This window comes from Onychostoma macrolepis, chromosome 17, assembly GCF_012432095.1.
Source record: "Onychostoma macrolepis isolate SWU-2019 chromosome 17, ASM1243209v1, whole genome shotgun sequence".
NCBI lineage: Eukaryota > Metazoa > Chordata > Actinopteri > Cypriniformes > Cyprinidae > Onychostoma > Onychostoma macrolepis.
This window is the reverse complement of record NC_081171.1, coordinates 10,493,794-10,513,563: the sequence shown is the minus strand read 5'-3', so window position 1 is coordinate 10,513,563 and position 19,770 is coordinate 10,493,794. Positions and strand designations below refer to the sequence as shown.

General features: G+C 38.1%; 1 protein-coding gene across 1 annotated transcript in view; it reads left to right on the top strand.

Moving 5' to 3' along the window:
* The window catches only part of ryr2b (ryanodine receptor 2b (cardiac)), a 63,441-nt gene that overhangs the window by 25,473 nt on the left and 18,198 nt on the right, over positions 1–19,770 (top strand). The window contains exons 44-69 of the mRNA XM_058749342.1: positions 64–250; positions 330–438; positions 627–747; positions 992–1,161; positions 2,105–2,328; positions 2,586–2,676; positions 2,763–2,903; positions 3,109–3,272; positions 3,558–3,637; positions 3,738–3,826; positions 3,920–4,057; positions 4,537–4,614; positions 4,885–4,960; positions 5,861–5,984; positions 6,078–6,193; positions 7,018–7,094; positions 7,749–7,870; positions 10,069–10,118; positions 10,418–10,478; positions 12,780–13,021; positions 13,941–14,022; positions 15,790–15,908; positions 16,007–16,303; positions 16,489–16,729; positions 16,810–16,897; positions 18,619–18,711. Coding sequence (XP_058605325.1) covers positions 64–250; positions 330–438; positions 627–747; positions 992–1,161; positions 2,105–2,328; positions 2,586–2,676; positions 2,763–2,903; positions 3,109–3,272; positions 3,558–3,637; positions 3,738–3,826; positions 3,920–4,057; positions 4,537–4,614; positions 4,885–4,960; positions 5,861–5,984; positions 6,078–6,193; positions 7,018–7,094; positions 7,749–7,870; positions 10,069–10,118; positions 10,418–10,478; positions 12,780–13,021; positions 13,941–14,022; positions 15,790–15,908; positions 16,007–16,303; positions 16,489–16,729; positions 16,810–16,897; positions 18,619–18,711 — 3,380 coding nt within the window. The remainder of the gene's footprint in view (positions 1–63; positions 251–329; positions 439–626; positions 748–991; positions 1,162–2,104; positions 2,329–2,585; positions 2,677–2,762; positions 2,904–3,108; positions 3,273–3,557; positions 3,638–3,737; positions 3,827–3,919; positions 4,058–4,536; positions 4,615–4,884; positions 4,961–5,860; positions 5,985–6,077; positions 6,194–7,017; positions 7,095–7,748; positions 7,871–10,068; positions 10,119–10,417; positions 10,479–12,779; positions 13,022–13,940; positions 14,023–15,789; positions 15,909–16,006; positions 16,304–16,488; positions 16,730–16,809; positions 16,898–18,618; positions 18,712–19,770) is intronic.

Sequence of the window (19,770 nt, the reverse complement as noted above, 5' to 3'; positions counted from 1 at the left end):
AGACCTAGTGAATCCTAATTAAACACCTCTGGTTGGTTTTGATTGGTTATTCTCCTCATACAGGTGAGAGTGTTGAGGAGAACGCCTATGTGGTAGTGAGGCTTCTGATTCGCCGACCTGAGTGCTTTGGTCCCGCCCTTCAAGGGGAGGGGGGAAATGGTCTTCTAGCAACTATGGAGGAAGCCATCAGAATTTCCCACCTGCAGGATGGAACCAGTGTAGCCAGTACACACAGTTCCAACCGGACGCTGTGAGTGTTACGCTTCGATTTTATCCTGTCTTATCCATTCTCGTTCAAGCCCATATCTCATTCTGACCCGCACTTCTAGTGACATGCTTGATGATGAAGATGATGATGTCATTCACATGGGACACGCCATAATGACCTTCTACTCTGCTCTCATTGATCTGTTGGGTCGTTGTGCCCCTGAGACGCATGTAAGTGTTTCAGAAAACCCGCTGGGAAAGATAGATAAGAGCCTCGTAATGTGCTTGAAGGATTTAGTTGGAAAGGGCTTATTGGTTTTATCTACTTTTTAAGGCAAAGTCAGTTTTCATTAAAGGTTTGAAAGGTTCTTCAAGGTTTGCTAATGGGTGTCTCTGTTGTGTGTGTATATGACCTGCAGCTCATAGAAGCGGGGAAAGGTGAGGCCATCCGGATCAGGGCAATCTTGAGGTCTCTCGTTCCCAGAGAGGATCTGGAGGGAATCATCAATATTCCTTTTAGTTTACCACTTGTAAACACAGGTGCGTTTGTTGACTTGTGAACTTGCATGAAATATACATTCATGACGTAAAAATAATTATTTTCCTGAGTATTGATTTATCTTTCTTAAAAACTGAAATCAGTGTAATGAGAGAGTCTGAGCTCAGTTTTTAAATAAACCAAGTAAATTCGTTTGGAGCTGCTGGCATAGTTAAGTAGTAGGGTATTTTATGTCTAAAAGTGATTCATTGGTGGTTGAAAATATTTTGTGCTTGTTATACTCAGATGATCTAGTGGTGGAGCCTGACATGTCTCGGATATTTTGTCCGGATCACAAAGCAGCCATGGTGCTGTTTTTGGACAGGGTTTATGGAGTGCAGGACCAGCAGTTCTTGCTGCATCTACTGGAGAATGGTTTCCTGCTGGACCTGCAAGCGGCTGTTAACATGGATGCTGTAAGTGGGCAGATGTTATAGGAAAAATTCACCCAAATTTGAATACTGTCATTATGTCATTTCAAACCGATATGACCTTTTTTGACCCATGTGACATTTTCTTCTGTGAAACACAAAAGGAATTTTAGCTGAATCTCTGTGATGCCTTTTTCCATAGAATGCAAATAAGTGGGGATGGAGTTCTTGAGTTCCGAAAATGTCATAAAACATCATCAAAGCAGTTCAACTCATGCACCATATTCCTTATAAGTCTTTTGAAGTCAATTGTTTTGTGTGAGGAATAAATCTGAAATTTAAGTCATTTATTTACTGAAAATCTTGAGTTTGTGGAGTCTGAACCCCCTAATTAAAGTTTGAATCTCGCAGTGGATGCCAAAATAAAGGTTATGGGTTATGCAGTTTCAATTTGACATATTCCATATTCCATATTCTCTGTTCTACATGTTTCATCAGCTCTGACTGAATGTAACATAAAAATAAAATATAATTTCAACCACCCCTAAAACAGGCCACAATGTTGATGTGTGGCTCCTGTAGTTGCAAAACTGAAGAGATTACCAAAACACAGAAGTCACATTACCAAAGGTTTGGGGTTAATAAGTTTTTAGAAAGAAGAAATTAATACTTTTATTCAGCAAGGATGCATTAAATTGACCAAAATTGACAGTAAAGACATTTATAATGTTAAAAAAGATTTCTGTTTTCAAATAAATTGTTCTTTTGACCTTTCCATTCATCAATGAATCCTGAAAAATAATTCACGATTCCACAAGAATATTAAGCAGCACACTACTGTTTTCAACATTGATGATTATAAATGTTTCTTGAGCACCAAATCGACATATTAGAATGATTTCTCGAGGATCATGTAACACTGAAGACTGGTAATTGTTGCTGAAAAATATTTTTTTTGTATATATAGATTTATTTTCTCTCTTTGCAGACAGGGTTAGGTGGAACAGATATGGCATTGGCCCTTAATCGATACATTTGTGTGGCTGTGCTGCCATTGCTGAGTAAGTATTCCTCTCTGCTGTGTGACTCCTCTTCACTGCGGACTGGGCTGGTGGACGAGCTCCTGCAGGGTGTCTACAGCCTCTCTAAAGCCAGCGGACTGACCAAGGCCCAGAGAGATGCTATCCAGGACTGTCTGCTGGCAGTGTGCGGGTGAGGATGTTCGATTTAGATTTTTTTGCAAAATGTTTTTATTATAAAGTAAAAGCCATGAATGGCACGCTTACAATAGTGAATGTTTTAAAAAAAAGTTCTGCAAATAATAGACAATTAGATTGGAAGTCATTGTATCTTTGTCTGCCTGTTCTTGCTCTTTTAGGACTGTCGAATACTGTATTTTAAGATCCGATTTTAAGAAACAATTCCATATTGTATAGGTCTGTTTATTTATAACAGTTTTGTTCCCACAGAAAACTGAATCCCTCCATGTTGCAGTCTCTGCTGCAGAATCTTGTGTTTGATGTCCCTCAACTATCAGAAAACTCCAAGATACCACTCAAGGTCTAAAGAAAAAACATTAAATTTATAAAATAAAAGTTATGTTTTTCTAGAGCAATTCTGCTTATCGCTGTGGTCGCTTCTTCCAGCTGTTGACCAATCATTATGAACAGAGCAGGAAGTACTATTGTCGGAATGATGGATGGGGTGGCTTTGGCTCTGCCTCAGAGGAAGAACTTCGTCTGACCAGAAAGCTGTTTTGGGGGATATTCAGTGCTCTTGCCAAAAAAGTGAGAAAAGACAGAAAATCTCCATTTCAAACCAAGTGACCACACAATTCATTTCTCCAAAAGATTGTTTAATTATTTTAATAACCTGGAATTTTTTTTTAGGATAGGGTGTCTGTTCTTTTTTTATGCATCAAACAGTTCAAACTGTTTGAATTTCATTTTGAATTGCACAATCAAAATGATTGTTTTTCAATCTCGTCCACAGTCTTACGATCCAGACCTATTCAAACTGGCTCTGGGTTGTCTCAGTGCAGTTGCTGGGGCGATTCCTCCTGACCACCTTGACCCGAGCTGCACAGGAGGACGAGAGAGACACTCGACAATGGATTCAGAGAGACAGTTTTGTCCTCGACCCCTGGACACCTCAAAGTAAGACTTCTGTAGACTTACAGGTCCATAACACATCCTAAACCAGCTGAAACAGACCAGCTTGAGCTGGATTTAATGGACCATTTGCACTGAGATCTTCTGAGAACCTCTGAGATCAGCAGTAATCTCACTAATCTTCACTTCATGATCTTCTGAAAAGTGAAGTGTGAATGGCTGTTTATTGGATATATGAGTTCACTTCATCCGTTTCTGAAAAGTGTAGTGTGAATGACTGTTTATTCGATATGCAGTAAATAATAATCCAGTTTTTTCGTGCATTTATAGTGTGACAATCCCAGAGGTGCTTGAGTTTGTGGTGAACAAATACGCTGAACATACACATGAGAAATGGTCACTGGAAAAGTAAGAAGTTTGGTATTACAGGTGTTTGTTTGAGAATATAGTGGAAACTTTGGGAATTCTGTAGTTTGAAAATCCATTTGTGTTTGATAATTCTTTTCTAGTTTGGTAACGGTTGGGTTTATGGGGAACAGTTTTCTGAGAGTGCTAAAGTTCATCCACTCCTAAAACCTTACAGAGCTCTATCTGAGAAGGTAGCAAACTCTCCTCATACACAAAACATGTTGACACATTACAAATAACAACATCAGTTTATTGTCACACAGTGAGGTTTCTCTGTATTTTAGGATAAAGAAGGTTATCGAGGGGTCATTAAAGAGACAGTGAAATGCATGCTGGTCTTGGGCTGGACCATTGAGAGGACCAATGATGGGGAGTCACAAGGCTTTCACAACCCAGCTCGGAGGATCTCACAGTCAGGCAAGGTAATGGACACCTTGTTGCTTCAGCTTTTTTTAAACCATATGAACAATATTAATAATCAAATGGAATTACATATTAAAATTATGGGTAAAACAGCACTGATATTAAATCATGTTTTTATTTGTGTAATTGTTTTCCATAATGTTAACATTATTATCTCTGTTGACATTTCTTAAAATATGTTTTAGCATTTTTCCACTTTGACCACTGTGCATCAAGGCAAATTCTTTCTGCATAAATTGTACTGACAGCTGTTTTGTATTGCACACGGCACAAAGCGATTGGGATTCAGAATAAACTTTCGTGCTCGCCAAGACTGGATTAACAGCTCTTAGGCTTTTAAAAGACATTGCTTATTCAGAGAACATGGGATGCATTCAAAACAGACGCTTTACGCTTCGGTTTGACAAATGCTTGATCAAACCAGATAAATGCATTGTGTTTCTTTGGAGAACATAAATTGTGTTTTGTCTTTTAATAGCTGTCTTTTGAAGGAGCTTCCACGTTCAGTCCAAAGCCTGTGGATACCAGCAGTGTCACTCTGACCTGGGATCAGTATGTAAGCAGCTTCAATTAATTCCAAATAATATAAACCAGTCCAACGGGGACCAAATAGGAGATTACACAATTAACCATTGATTACTGCTTTTATTTGAGTAACCTTTGTAGAATAGCTTTTTTACATTTTTCAAATCCAAGTTGGCCAAATTACAGAACATATTTTAGAAGTCATTTTAGAAATGGCCTATATATACTGTCTATATATCGCCAGCCAGCTTTGTACATTAACAGGATTAAAAATAACTGCACTTTCAATCTCGTGTTGAAGGCCATGGCAGAGCAGTTGGCTGAGAATTATCATCACTTCTGGGCAGTCAGGAGACTGCAGGAACTGGAGAGTAAAGGTGTGTGTTACAGATGGGCTGCTGTGAGAAATGATACAGTGAATTATATTAGGGTTCCTGCAGCCACCTGCGTATTTCAGTGAAACAAAACACTGTGAAATAGGAATACTGGGTGTGTGGTGTGTGTGTGTGGAAGAGGTGTGGATGTACATTGTACAGGTGTGTATATATACACATTACCCTTCTGAAATTTGGAATAAGTAATTTTTTAAAGTAATTTAAAAAAAATTCATTTGAATTGACAGTAAAGACATTTATAATGTTACAAAAGATTTCTATTTCAAATAAATGCGGCTCTTTTGATCTTTCTATTCATCAAATAATCAACAAGTGCACCACAAATATTTTCAACATTGACAATAATAAAAAAAGTTTATCAGCAATGGTTTTTTTAAGGATCATGATGAGATTCTGAAGACTGGAGTAATGACTGCTAAAATTATAGGAATAAATTACTTTTAAAAACATTAAAATAGAAAAACAGTTATTTTCTATTGTAACAATATTTCACAAAACTATTGCTTTTACTATATTTTGATTAAATGAATGCAATAAACGCATACAAGACTATTTTATAAACTAATAATGTTGCAAAATAATCACCAGTGGCACCCTGAAGTGTTTTTCTCTAGTGCTATAATAACCTGCTGACTGTACACTATCCTGCTTATTACAAAATATCAAAGAAATTTAATTAAACAATATTACAGTTAACTATTGCAGAGAGCTGTGTAATATGCACTAACTACTAAGGCAACAAACTGCAGTGCAGGAATTAATTTAATAACTGTCACCAGTTTAATTAATTATAATGCATTGCTTATAACAATGGGAATTGCCTCAAAGCCAAATTGGACCAGAATCATTTGAGCTGTTAATACTGATGCTGTTTTTGTCCAGGAGGGGGCAGTCACCCTCTGCTTTTACCGTATGATGCTCTGAGTGTCAAAGACAAGAGTCGAGTCAGAGACAAAGCTCAAGATGTTCTCAAGTTCTTCCACATCAATGGGTACTCAGTGAGGAGGTGAGGACGCTTTCCTGCTACTGGATACTAGAATGAGCATCATGCCTTTGAAGTGTCCGTTTCATTTTCACTGACTGGATTTTCACTGCACAGGAACAGAAAGGTGGCAGATGCGGATTCCCCAGCAATTGCGAGCCGCTTTGCTTACGGCCTGTTGCAGCAAGCCCTCTGTCTCACTGAGCAAGCCCAGGAGCAGTTACTAGAGCTGGGTTAGACACACACACACACACACACACATTCCCCTGTTCTTCCACTCCACTTCTCTCCAATTATTTATTTGCACATCTGTCTTTTTATATAACTGCCCTGTAATTTCAAGGCCTTACTAATCTGGATAAAAGGATAGTTTACACAAAAGTTAAAATTCTGCTATCAATCATCCTCATGCCTTTCCAAATCCTAATGCAAAACTTTTGCTCAAAAAAGTTACCATAGCTCATTTTTATATAATCAAATGGGATGTGGACAGATGCTGTCAAGCTCAAAAAAGAAATAAAAGAGAAAAAAAAATCACTGTAGTCCAAGTCTCTTGAAGCCATATAATAAATATCAAATTACTAGCTCTCATAGCTCTCATGATATTCAAATGTGAATCAGTCATTTTTAACTACAACTTGGCAAAAACAATTTTTAATAGTTCAAGTACTAAAATGATTAAAACTGAAATAAATATTAAGCTAAATAGAAATATAAAAAAAATATGAAAAAAGCCTAAATATTGAAAATTAAACTAATACTAATAATAATTCTACTAATAATTACTCAATTTAAAGTCAAAATATGAAAATATCTTGAATTAAAATATCAATAGATAGTATAATAGTATATGAAACTACTAAAATAACTGGTGTAAATGAGATTTGAGAGCTATGGATTTTGATACAGATATAGATTTTTTGGGCAAACTATTCCTTAAAATGATCATAATACCAGTTAATTTCAACTATGTTGTCTCATTTGTCTGATGCATGTGAAAACCTTGCATTGAAATCTGCTAATCAAATATAAATGTATTTTGTTTTGTGTTTTGCAGAGGTTGCGCAGGCTCGAGTGCAGATTAACAGGGCTGAGAAAGTTCCCCTTGAACAGCAAATTCATTTCTTTATTAAGGTCAGTTATCTTTACTGCAGGTCAGACATTTGGAACAGAACTTTACACTGAAATCCATGAGAATTCATCACAGCATAGCAGTTGACTGAGTCAGGATGACAGACCTATTTAAATAACTGCCTGATTTGATCTCCAAATAATTATCCAAATGAAATAGATTTTTGGATTCTTTTTAAGACACTGCAGATGTATTTTGTGTATTGGGATTGTTTATCATACAGTATCTTAAGTGGTAACCAAGCGTAACGTCTCAGCTTGTCCAAAGCATTGGGATAAACATTTACATGTTTTTGTAATTGAACCACAGTGGTCATGGTAAATTTGTGTAGTTTCAGATAATTACAGCTTTGTACTGTTTGTCCGAACGGACATCACTGTGGGTCATGTAACTGCTGATCCCATAATTGATTAGACGTCATGTTTTGCTGTCCGTCCTTGTTCTGAGACAATATGTTGCCTTGCTGTTTAAAAATCTTTCATTCCCACATGAAGATCAATAACAACGGTCAGCAGTTCCCTGACCTCCTTCACTATCAATCTCATTAATGTGCACTAAAAATCTTCACTTCAAAACTAACTACAACAATCTGAAATGAACATTTCTTCAGCTGGTGACTGTTGTTTTATTCAAGCCTCTTTTTCTTTCTGTCCCAGGTTGTATTGCCACTTTTAGATCAATACTTCAAAAATCACTATCTCTACTTCCTCTCCGCTACAATGTGTTCACTTAGAGATGGCTGCCAGTCCACCAATAAAGAAAAAGAGATGGCCACAAGGTAATTTGTGATGACAGACTCCTATTACATTTGCATGTGATTATGTGAGTCAGCGGCCCTCTGTAACTTTATAAAAGCTTTGTTATTTTACATTGAGTGGGGGTTAAGACTACATGACCAGATAAATACTGCTCAGTTTAACACCCATTATTTGAAAGCTTTAGCTCATGGAATAAATCATGGGTGACAGCATTTATGCAACAGTAAATAAAAACTTGCATGATTGTGCACCCACGCCATTTGGTGTCCAAGAAGCATATCACTTTATTTATCACTTTATTGGGCACTTTATTTTTTGCACTTTGTATTAAAAAGAAGATTGCTAGCATCTCGGCATGTAATCCCTTTTGGATACACAGCAAATGAATTTCAAGTATTGAGTTTTTACTCTTTTTGAAAGAATTCATTTATGTTACATGTGGATTTTTTTTATAGACAGCGAAGCATAAACATTGTTACTGAGTGCACCTGTAACAAATATCTGAAAATGCAAAAATGTTTAGGAGACAGAAAATATAATTCATTCTGTAAAAACGTGTGTGTGTGTGTGTGTACCTGGTATTTATCACGTTATGGGGACCAAATGTCCCCACAAGGATAGTAATACCAGTAAATTTTGACCTTGTGGGGACATTTTTTAGGTCCCCATGAGGAAACAAGTTTATAAATCATACAGAATGGAGTGTAGTGAAAATCTCAAATAGCAGAATGTTTCCTATGAGGGGTAGGTTCAAGAGTGGGGTTGGTGTAGGCGATAGAAAACAGTATAAAAACCATTACGCCTATGGAGAGTCCCCACAAAAATGGACATCACTGTGGGTCATGTAACTGCTGATCCCATAATTGATTAGACGTCATGTTTTGCTGTCCGTCCTTGTTCTGAGACAATATGTTGCCTTGCTGTTTAAAATCTTTCATTCCCACATGAAGATCAATAACAACGGTCAGCAGTTCCCTGACCTCCTTCACTATCAATCTCATTAATGTGCACTAAAAATCTTCACTTCAAAACTAACTACAACAATCTGAAATGAACATTTCTTCAGCTGGTGACTGTTGTTTTATTCAAGCCTCTTTTTCTTTCTGTCCCAGGTTGTATTGCCACTTTTAGATCAATACTTCAAAAATCACTATCTCTACTTCCTCTCCGCTACAATGTGTTCACTTAGAGATGGCTGCCAGTCCACCAATAAAGAAAAAGAGATGGCCACAAGGTAATTTGTGATGACAGACTCCTATTACATTTGCATGTGATTATGTGAGTCAGCGGCCCTCTGTAACTTTATAAAAGCTTTGTTATTTTACATTGAGTGGGGGTTAAGACCACATGACCAGATAAATACTGCTCAGTTTAACACCCATTATTTGAAAGCTTTAGCTCATGGAATAAATCATGGGTGACAGCATTTATGCAACAGTAAATAAAAACTTGCATGATTGTGCACCCACGCCATTTGGTGTCCAAGAAGCATATCACTTTATTTATCACTTTATTGGGCACTTTATTTTTTGCACTTTGTATTAAAAAGAAGATTGCTAGCATCTTGGCATGTAATCCCTTTTGGATACACAGCAAATGAATTTCAAGTATTGAGTTTTTACTCTTTTTGAAAGAATTCATTTATGTTACATGTGGATTTTTTTTATAGACAGCGAAGCATAAACATTGTTACTGAGTGCACCTGTAACAAATATCTGAAAATGCAAAAATGTTTAGGAGACAGAAAATATAATTCATTCTGTAAAAAACGTGTGTGTGTGTGTGTGTGTACCTGGTATTTATCACGTTATGGGGACCAAATGTCCCCACAAGGATAGTAATACCAGTAAATTTTGACCTTGTGGGGACATTTTTTAGGTCCCCATGAGGAAACAAGTTTATAAATCATACAGAATGGAGTGTATTGAAAATCTCAAATAGCAGAATGTTTCCTATGAGGGGTAGGTTCAAGAGTGGGGTTGGTGTAGGGCGATAGAAAACAGTATAAAAACCATTACGCCTATGGAGAGTCCCCACAAAAAATGGAAACCAGTGTGTGTGTGTGCATACACACATATGGCTGATTGCATGTCTGTGTCTCCATGTTCATCTTTTGCTACTGTCATTATATATTTTCAGTTTCATCTATCTTGTTTTTTTCCCATTCATTTCCCTCATTCTTTCTCTTATATTCATCCTCTCTCCTGTTATTTCCTAGTTTATTCTGTAAACTCGGAGCTCTAGCCAGACGAAGAATCTCTCTGTTTGGTAAGGGTTGGTGTCTTTTTCTCTAAGGGTTTGTGTCTTTCTTTTTTGTTTGCAATAAAAATCTGCTTGATTATTTATCTAGAAACACTTTTAATTTAGAGGCACTTTGTATTCATCTCATGCACTCTCGCCATTATCTACTGCCATTGTTCACTCACCCCAATCTTGTAGTGCTGAGGTGAATGCTTACATACCTCATTAATTTTATTAACCCACCCTCCCTTGAAAACATAAATCAGAGGAGCTGGTGCTTTTTACTGGCTGGATTACATTGAGCTCAATGCCATGTTTCCTCTTAGGAAATGATGCCCTTGCTTTGGTGAGCTGCCTACAAATCCTGGCACAGTCCCTGGATGGAAGGTAGTTAATGCTACACTGCATGTTCAGTGCAGTGATATAGAAGAAATTGTAAAATTAGCTGTATGTCCTTTTTTGTTTACTGATCATTTGAGAAATCAATAAATGATTAGTGAAGTTAATACATCAAATAAACAGTAAATTGTGTAATGTTTAAACATGGAATAATAGATTTAAAAATCAAAATTAAAAAAAAAATCAATATAAACAGGTAAGAATTTATGTTTTATTCTTTGTATTTAACAAAATACTAAAATATATACAAATAAATTGCAACTATTCCAGCTAAATATGCAGAGATAACTAAAACTAAGCCATTTATCCCACCGATGGCAGTTTTGAGGAAATATTCTGGAAAACCAGATAGAAACTGGTTATTATTTTTATTTAATTACATTTTTTGGTGAAATTATTGTTGCAGAAATTATACACCTCCTTCAAAATCGAGTTTTCAGTTTAGCTATATATATATATATATATATATATATACAGTGAGGAAAATAAGTATTTGAACACCCTGCTATTTTGCAAGTTCTCCCACTTAGAAATCATGGAGGGGTCTGAAATTGTCATCGTAGGTGCATGTCCACTGTGAGAGACATAATCTAAAAAAAAATCCAGAAATCACAATGTATGATTTTTAACTATTTATTTGTATGATACAGCTGCAAATAAGTATTTGAACACCTGAGAAAATCAATGTTAATATTTGGTACAGTAGCCTTTGTTTGCAATTACAGAGGTCAAACGTTTCCTGTAGTTTTTCACCAGGTTTGCACACACTGCAGGAGGGATTTTGGCCCACTCCTCCACACAGATCTTCTCTAGATCAGTCAGGTTTCTGGCCTGTCGCTGAGAAACACGGAGTTTGAGCTCCTCCAAAGATTCTCTATTGGGTTTAGGTCTGGAGACTGGCTAGGCCACGCCAGAACCTTGATATGCTTCTTACAGAGCCACTCCTTGGTTATCCTGGCTGTGTGCTTCGGTCATTGTCATGTTGGAAGACCCAGCCTCGACCCATCTTCAATGCTCTAACTGAGGGAAGGAGGTTGTTCCCAAAATCTCGCAATACATGGCCCCGGTCATCCTCTCCTTAATACAGTGCAGTCGCCCTGTCCCATGTGCAGAAAAACACCCCAAAGCATGATGCTACCACCCCATGCTTCACAGTAGGGATGGTGTTCTTGGGATGGTACTCATCATTCTTCTTCCTCCAAACACGTTTAGTGGAATTATGACCAAAAGTTATATTTTGGTCTCATCTGACCACATGACTTTCTCCCATGACTCCTCTGGATCATCCAAATGGTCATTGGCAAACTTAAGTCGGGCCTGGACATGTGCTGGTTTAAGCAGGGGAACCTTCCGTGCCATGCATGATTTCAAACCATGACGTCTTAGTGTATTACCAACAGTAACCTTGGAAACGGTGGTCCCAGCTCTTTTCAGGTCATTGACCAGCTCCTCCCGTGTAGTTCTGGGCTGATTTCTCACCTTTCTTAGGATCATTGAGACCCCACGAGGTGAGATCTTGCATGGAGCCCCAGTCCGAGGAGATTGACAGTCATGTTTAGCTTCTTCCATTTTCTAATGATTGCTCCAACAGTGGACCTTTTTCACCAAGCTGCTTGGCAATTTCCCGTAGCCCTTTCCAGCCTTGTGGAGGTGTACAATTTTGTCTCTAGTGTCTTTGGACAGCTCTTTGGTCTTGGCCATGTTAGTAGTTGGATTCTTACTGATTGTATGGGGTGGACAGGTGTCTTTATGCAGCTAACGACCTCAAACAGGTGCATCTAATTTAGGATAATAAATGGAGTGGAGGTGGACATTTTAAAGGCAGACTAACAGGTCTTTGAGGGTCAGAATTCTAGCTGATAGACAGGTGTTCAAATACTTATTTGCAGCTGTATCATACAAATAAATAGTTAAAAATCATACATTGTGATTTCTGGATTTTTTTTTTTAGATTATGTCTCTCACAGTGGACATGCACCTACGATGACAATTTCAGACCCCTCCATGATTTCTAAGTGGGAGAACTTGCAAAATAGCAGGGTGTTCAAATACTTATTTTCCTCACTGTATATATATATATAAAGAGCAAAGAATCCTGAAAAAAGTATCACAGTTTCCACAAAAAATATTACGATTTTTTTCAGAAAGCAGTAATTATAATTTGAAATAATATTTCACAATTTTTCAGTTTTTACTGTATTTTTGATCAAATAATTCTAGCTTTTGCGAATGTTAGAGCCTTTTTTTCTAAGGTCATTCTAATTTTTCATTCTAATTGTTTGTCTCTAGGATGTTAATGAAAACCACTAACGAATCTGTCAGGCTGTGGCTGTGGTCGTTCTTTGAAGCAGCGGCTGAAGATCTCGAGCTAACGGTAGATAATGTGACCTGGGAAGAGTACGGACTGAACCGAGCTCAGAGCAGGGGAGACAGCAGTGAGGTTATAACGTACACCACCACTGCCCTGATCCCGGTGCTCACTGCTTTATTCCTGCACGACGCCCAGAGGCAGCACGGAGGGGGACTGATCGGTAAGAGAAAACGGAAGAGGGGAGAATGGATGGAAGAAACAGCAGCAGCTAATTGGGTGAATAATGAGTAGATTAGCGTGTCCTATGATGAATGAACAGATGGAGGGAAAATAAACGGAGGTTGTGGAAAGGCAGTGGAAAAATATTCACAAAGGTTTTGGGTTGAGCAGATCACTTCCCTTTCCAGTTACCTCTGTTTTGCCAATTAGAGTGACACTTGATTTCCTGTCTGCACAGGATTCAGCCCTGTTTGACCCCTCTTATGTTTGATCATGGTCATGTGTGTCTGGGTTTATACTTTAGTAGGGAATGTGCAGTTAGGGCATAAAGAATTGCAAAACACTTTAAACTGGCCTCTCTTCTGAATTGACTATACTCAAAAAGGCCTCTAGGCAATGACAAATCTCTTTAGGTTCAGCTCAAATGTGCGTTCAGTAATGTTATATACTGTTTTGCACCAGATCCAAAGAGTTGACTGTGAGAAAACATTCACTGATTCGTCCAACGGCATTTGTTATTCGTTCACATTCTCTGTGACCAGAGAATTTACCTCTTGAAAATGGCCTTATATTACTTCTGTAAACAATCATCTTCACAAGTGTACTGGCAAGAGAAAACACTGTTTGCGCCACACAGCAGGACTGCAGCAGGCTTCTCTGCGATAAGAACACTTTTGTAGAACAGCAGCATCATGTGTTGAATCATTCATACTGTACATTTTTGCTCTGTATGAACTCATTACCATTTCATTAGAAAAAATGTCACCCCTTTTACTCCTCTTTTACAAGTCCAACTGTATTATGAATAAATCTCACACACAGTTGGGATGAATCGTAGTAGAATCAGTTTTTTATTTGCTCTGAACTTCAAAGATGCAAGAGTGCTTGCAAAAATGCTAGAAAATTATTTTTTCTTTCAGTGGAAGAAGTGCACTCCTGTTGCTACAAGATCCTCAGCTGTCTATACATTCTTGGCACCTGCGGTGGTACATTCATCGAGAGGTAACACTCTATCACAGTGGTCTCAAACTCAATTCCTGGAGGGCCATAGCTCTGCCGAGTTTAGCTCCAACTAGTCTCAGCCTCAGACGTCACACCCACGGACCGTTGGCTAAACGTCTGATGCATATAGCACACAAAAGTGGAAACACTTCAGAAGTTTCGAAGTCATCGGATTGGTTGAATTATACAAGATTTCCGGGAGACGTGCGTTCTTTAACGTTCCACCTGGAAACAAAGATGCTCACGAAAGAAGAAAGCCGTCGTGTTTACAACTGTGACGAGGAGCGCTTATCAGGATCAACTAAATGCTGGATTTTCAAAAGTATGTGAAATATTTAAAGTTCGCGGCATAGAATCTTTAAAATACGTCCGAGAGTTTTACACACCGGTCTGTTATTGTCAGTTCCACGCCCTGAAACGTGACGCTGAACGAAAACGTCAAACGGCTTCATGGGCAGGCCTTGGCCAATGAAAGCTGCCATGGATTCCAGACCTTCAGCCGTCAGTCTGAAGGTCTGGCTATGCGAGACTAAGCTCCAGTGTTGCCAATTTAGCAATTTCCCCACCCCTTTTGAGACTTTTTCAAAATTTTAGGAACAAATATAGGAACTTCTTGGACAAACCTTATCGAAGTTCTTATCTTGCCCACTGATCTATATTCATCTTTATATAGATCAGTGAATTTTCCATTATGATGTCATCTAGTGACTTTTAGCTACTTTCAATTTAAAGCAGTTGGCAACACTTCTAAGCTCCAACCAGCTCCAACTCACTCCTGCTTGGAAGTGTATAGTGATCCTGAAGAGCTTGATTAGCTGGATCAGGTGTGTTTGATTTGGGTTGGAGCTAAACTGTGCAGAGCTGTGGCCCTCCAGGAATTGAGTTTGAGACCAATGCTCTATCTATCACAAGGATTATTTTACTCAAAAATGAAAATCCTGTCAGTATTTGCTATCATGTTGTTTCAAACCCATGCTTTTATTTTATTTGTTGGAACACAAGGAACGGAGCTTTTTTTGTCTTATTCCATGCCTGTCAATTCCAAAAAATCATCATAAATTCACCTTTAAAGTAGTCTTTACTACTCTTGCACTATATTCCAAGTCTTCTAAGGTCATATGATGGGACAGATTGTTATTTATACTACTGCTCAAAAGTTTGGAGGTCCATAAGACTTTTTAAAATGTTTTTCAAGAATTCTCTTATGATTACCAAGCCAGGAATTATTTAATTAAAATACAGAAAACAGTAAAATTGTGAAAAAATATGTTTTTGTTTTTTACTTTGTATATAAGAACAAGACATTGTGACAAAATTGAAAGGGAACAAAAATTTGAGGCTGCATCTAACATAAAAATATTGTATGACTTCACAAAACATAAAATACAAGAGTTGTATGGGCCAATTTATGGTGCTTTAGTGGTATTTTTTGTCCTTTTTGAAGCTTTTCTGACATGGGCACTTTGAACTGTGTGAATCTACTAAAAACCTATTGCATTCTACACAAAGACAAAAGCATACAGGTTTGGACAGACATGATGACAAATACATTTATTTTAGGGTGAACTAACCCTTTAACAAATGTGTTGCTCTTAGCAAATTGTGTTAATTAAGGTGTTTGCCTCTTATTATTTTATTCTGATTATTTATTATTGTTATTACTTATTGTTCAGTTTGTCCTTATGAGACTTGTGCGCTCCATAGTTATTAGCTCATGTCTAGGTTAATAGTTCATCTGTCGATCAGCCTTTATCTTTGTTTTGATAGGCAGAGGTCGGTCTTGGGGGAGTGTCTGGCTGCTTTATCTGCAGCCTTTCCTGTGTGTTTCTTGGAGCTGATTGACCTTCATTCCCTCTCCGACTCTAATAGTAATGAGGAGAGTGAAGGTAAAGGCAAGAAGAGTTCGAAAGAACACAAAAACGTGAACACTCACATTGCCGCATGCTATTATTTTTCCTCATGGATTTTGGTGTGGTCTTTCTAGCTGGCAGAACCCGTAGGCTCCTCCCTACTTTGCAGGAGGCTTTCTCAGAGGTCGAAGAGCTTGCAGAGGCGGGACCAGCGGCCCGCCATGCCCTTTTGACAAAGGTTACTGAGGTGACACTTCCTCTGCTGTGTAGTTATGTCTCTCGCTGGGGGGAAACTGATAACCAAGCATCCCAGGAGGGCCACTTTTCTTTTGTCACACCCCAGCATGCTAATGCCCTACTGGGTCACATCCTCTCCATCATCCACGCTCATCTGGGGACCGCAGACAGTGCTTGGATGAAACGCCTCGCAGGTGAGCCGGTCCCTCTAGAGAAATGGATTATTAGATTATGGGGATTTTAATGTGTTGTTGAAGCACTTATTTTAGAAAACTGACAGAAGTGCAGTACAAACTTTGTGATTGTAATGAATTCCAATTTACAGTGGAAGGTACAAATATAACCACGAATGCCATAAATAGCAGAGCATTTCTTTTAGTATTTGGCCAGCCTCTCATCAGCAAGGCCGAACCACACCTTCTGAAGAGCCACTTCCTGCCTTTGATGGAAAAGTTAAGGAAGAGGGCAGAGTCAGTGCTCCTGGAGGAGGAGCATTTGAAGACAGAGGGGCGTGGCGATGTCTCAGAGCAGGAGTTAGACATCCAGGAAAGGTTTACTGTGTTGGTCCAAGATATCTACGCATTTTACCCTTTACTTATTCCATTTATAGACCTCCACAGGTGAGAAACAGTGCAGTATTCAACCTGTTTTCAGTTTAAAATTCACTATTGGTTAATCTACTTGTGTTCTGTGTCATCAGAATGAGTTGGCTGAGAGAGGTGGACACAGATGCTGAGAAGCTTTTCTCCCTTGTAGCTGAAGTCTTCACTTTTTGGGCTAAATCTCATGTGAGCAACTCTCAGTCATTATGATAGTTATGATGATATAATATCTAATATTTATTTTAAAGGGGTTATTTATCTGAAAATGTCCTGAAATTAGCATATTTTGAAGCTAAAATTTATAGAGCCCTGCACATGACACGTGAAAGATAAAATAGATATTGTGATTCGGAATTTGTTCTTACAATTTATTAAATCATAGCCATGTTTTAATAATTAATACCCTTGATTTAGTGTAGTCGTGGCCACATTGTACTCATTTGTTCCCTTGTTTTTGTTTAACTGTGGCCACAAATTAACTAAATTGAAACAAATTAAACAAATTAGTACAACATGGCTGTGATTTAACTAAAACGAGGGAAAAAATTAATAGAAGTTGGCCATGAATTAATAAATAGTTTGATTATATTTGTGGTCAAAATATAATTTGTTCTTGCCATGTGCAGGGCTCCAAAAACATTTATTAATTCCAAAATATTACATTTTCTGCCATTAGAAATCCAGCGCCCAGCATGGTCACCCACGTTTACGTCAATGATGCCTGATTGAACACTAAATTTAAATAATGTAATAAAAAAGAAGAATATTCAAAAAAATCAAATGGCATAAAAGATATTAGTACTTACTAAGTACACAAATTGTGAATGTCCCCTTTGTATCATCCATCTCTAGAAATTATTATTTTTATGGTTAAAGGGGTCATATGATGTTGCTAAAAAGAACATTATTTTGTGTATTTGGTGTAATGCAATGTGTTTACACGGTTCGAGGTTCAAAAAACTAATTATTTTCCACATACTGTACATTATTGTTGCTCCTCTATGCTCCGCCTTTCTGAAACACGCTGATTTTTACAAAGCTCATCGTTCTGAGAAGCGAGGTGTGCTCTGATTGGCCAGCTATCCAGTGCGTTGTGATTGGCCGAATACCTCAAGCGTGTGACGGAAAAGTTATTTGTATTTTGTGATCGGAGAAACGCAAACAAGCACTACTCTTCATTCAAACGCCCCCACATGTCTATGTCACGGTGTGGGAAGATTTGCATAACACCACCCAATTGTACACGCAATGAAAGAAGGCATAACTTTTATTCTCGCTGTAGTATTGTTGTTGCCGCCGCCATGTCGTGGAGACGCTGTGTTTTGTTGTGAAAACGAAAGTACTTTGTCAGGCCTTCCAAATGAGGACACAACTAGAAATCAGTGGTTAAGTTGTATTTACAACACTGTTCCAGAACAGTACAACGCAAATATTCGAGTGTGTGCAGCGCATTTTACAGAGGACTATTTCCTGAACCTGGGAGAGAGTAGCCTACAATGTGAACACTATAAAATGGAGCAATTCCAACGTAGCAAGGACAGTCTGGTGCTTCTGACTCACAGCCTGTAAGTATGTTTCGATATTTAAAGAATTTGCTACTGACTATTCAAACGCGAGTTTTGAGAATGAGCCTTTTTAGGGGGGCGTGGCAGAGTCTTAACTTTTATAAAGAATATCTCTTTGGGTTTGAGACTTTAATTTTTGCAACTTTACAGATCTTATATATGCACAAACAGCTTGTAACACTCCAAAGACAAAGAAAAACATGAAATCGCATCATATGACCCCGTTAATGTTTATTTTTAATGTTTTTTTTTATATATATATATATATATATACATTTGTACCCTTTGTGCATTCATTACATTTTTAAACATTTTATCTTTTACACACTTGTTTTTGTTTAGAATTTCAAATGGGAAGAACAGAACTTTGTTGTTCAAAATGAAATCAACAACATGACATTCCTGGTGAACAGCAGCAAAAGCAGGATTTATAAGGTCTCTTTTCATTTCACTAATACTGTATTACTTGTTTTGAACACATTCAGTTTTTCCCCTTCATTAAAGGTCCCATGGCATGAAAATTCACTTTATGAGGTTTTTTAACATTAATATGAGTTCCCCTAGCCTGCTTATGGTCCCCCGGTGGCTAGAAATGGCGATAGGTGTAAACCGAGCCCTGGGTATCCTGCTTCGCCTTTGAGAAAATGAAAGCTCAGATGGCCCAATCTGGAATCTTCCCTTTATGTTGTCATACGGGGAAAGGTTACCTCCCCTTTCTCTGCTTTGCCCGCCCATGAGAAAATGAGCTACTAGTGCGAGGCAAGTGCAATATATTTTTTTCCTAGAGAGACATCATGGCTTGCAAACAAGCGAAGCATGACAGTTGCTCAGTGTTTGGATGTACAAATGAACACCGAAGTATTTTTTTAGTTCCTTCATCCAAGCCTATGGCTAGCATTAGCTACATGATAATAACTGTAACAGCATACATAAACAAACCAACTAAAGTACCGTATACAGACACAATATTTTAAACTAACCATTCTGAGACATCCTGCTGTAGCCGCTGAGTTGCAACTTCTTCATCCAGTGCTTCTCCATCCAGATCAGATTCTGGGTCAAACTGAAATGCTTGAACGACTGTGTGTCTATGAGCCATTGCCATACATCCACTGTCAACATTAGCGCATGGTAGCGCAAGCTGGTTAAGGCCACACACCCACCCTCCACCTTGCCCCGCCTCTCTAGTCCTTAAAGCTACAGACACAGAAATGGCACGTCCTGAGGAAAGCTCATTGTGGGACTGGCTCATAGTGGCTGAAATTCTGCACCAAGGCTGAATTTCGGGAAACAGACTTCAGATACAGTATTAGGGACCTCTTAGGCCTATATAAAAGCATCCAAAAAGCAGCATGTCATGGGACCTTTAACTCTGTAAATGACCATGTAATACATTTTGCTTTCTAGTTCCTCTCAATCCTGACCAAGTGTGCTTTATCCTAATTTTTTACACCATTATTTGAAAAGAAATTCGTCTTTGGCCTGTAAACTCAG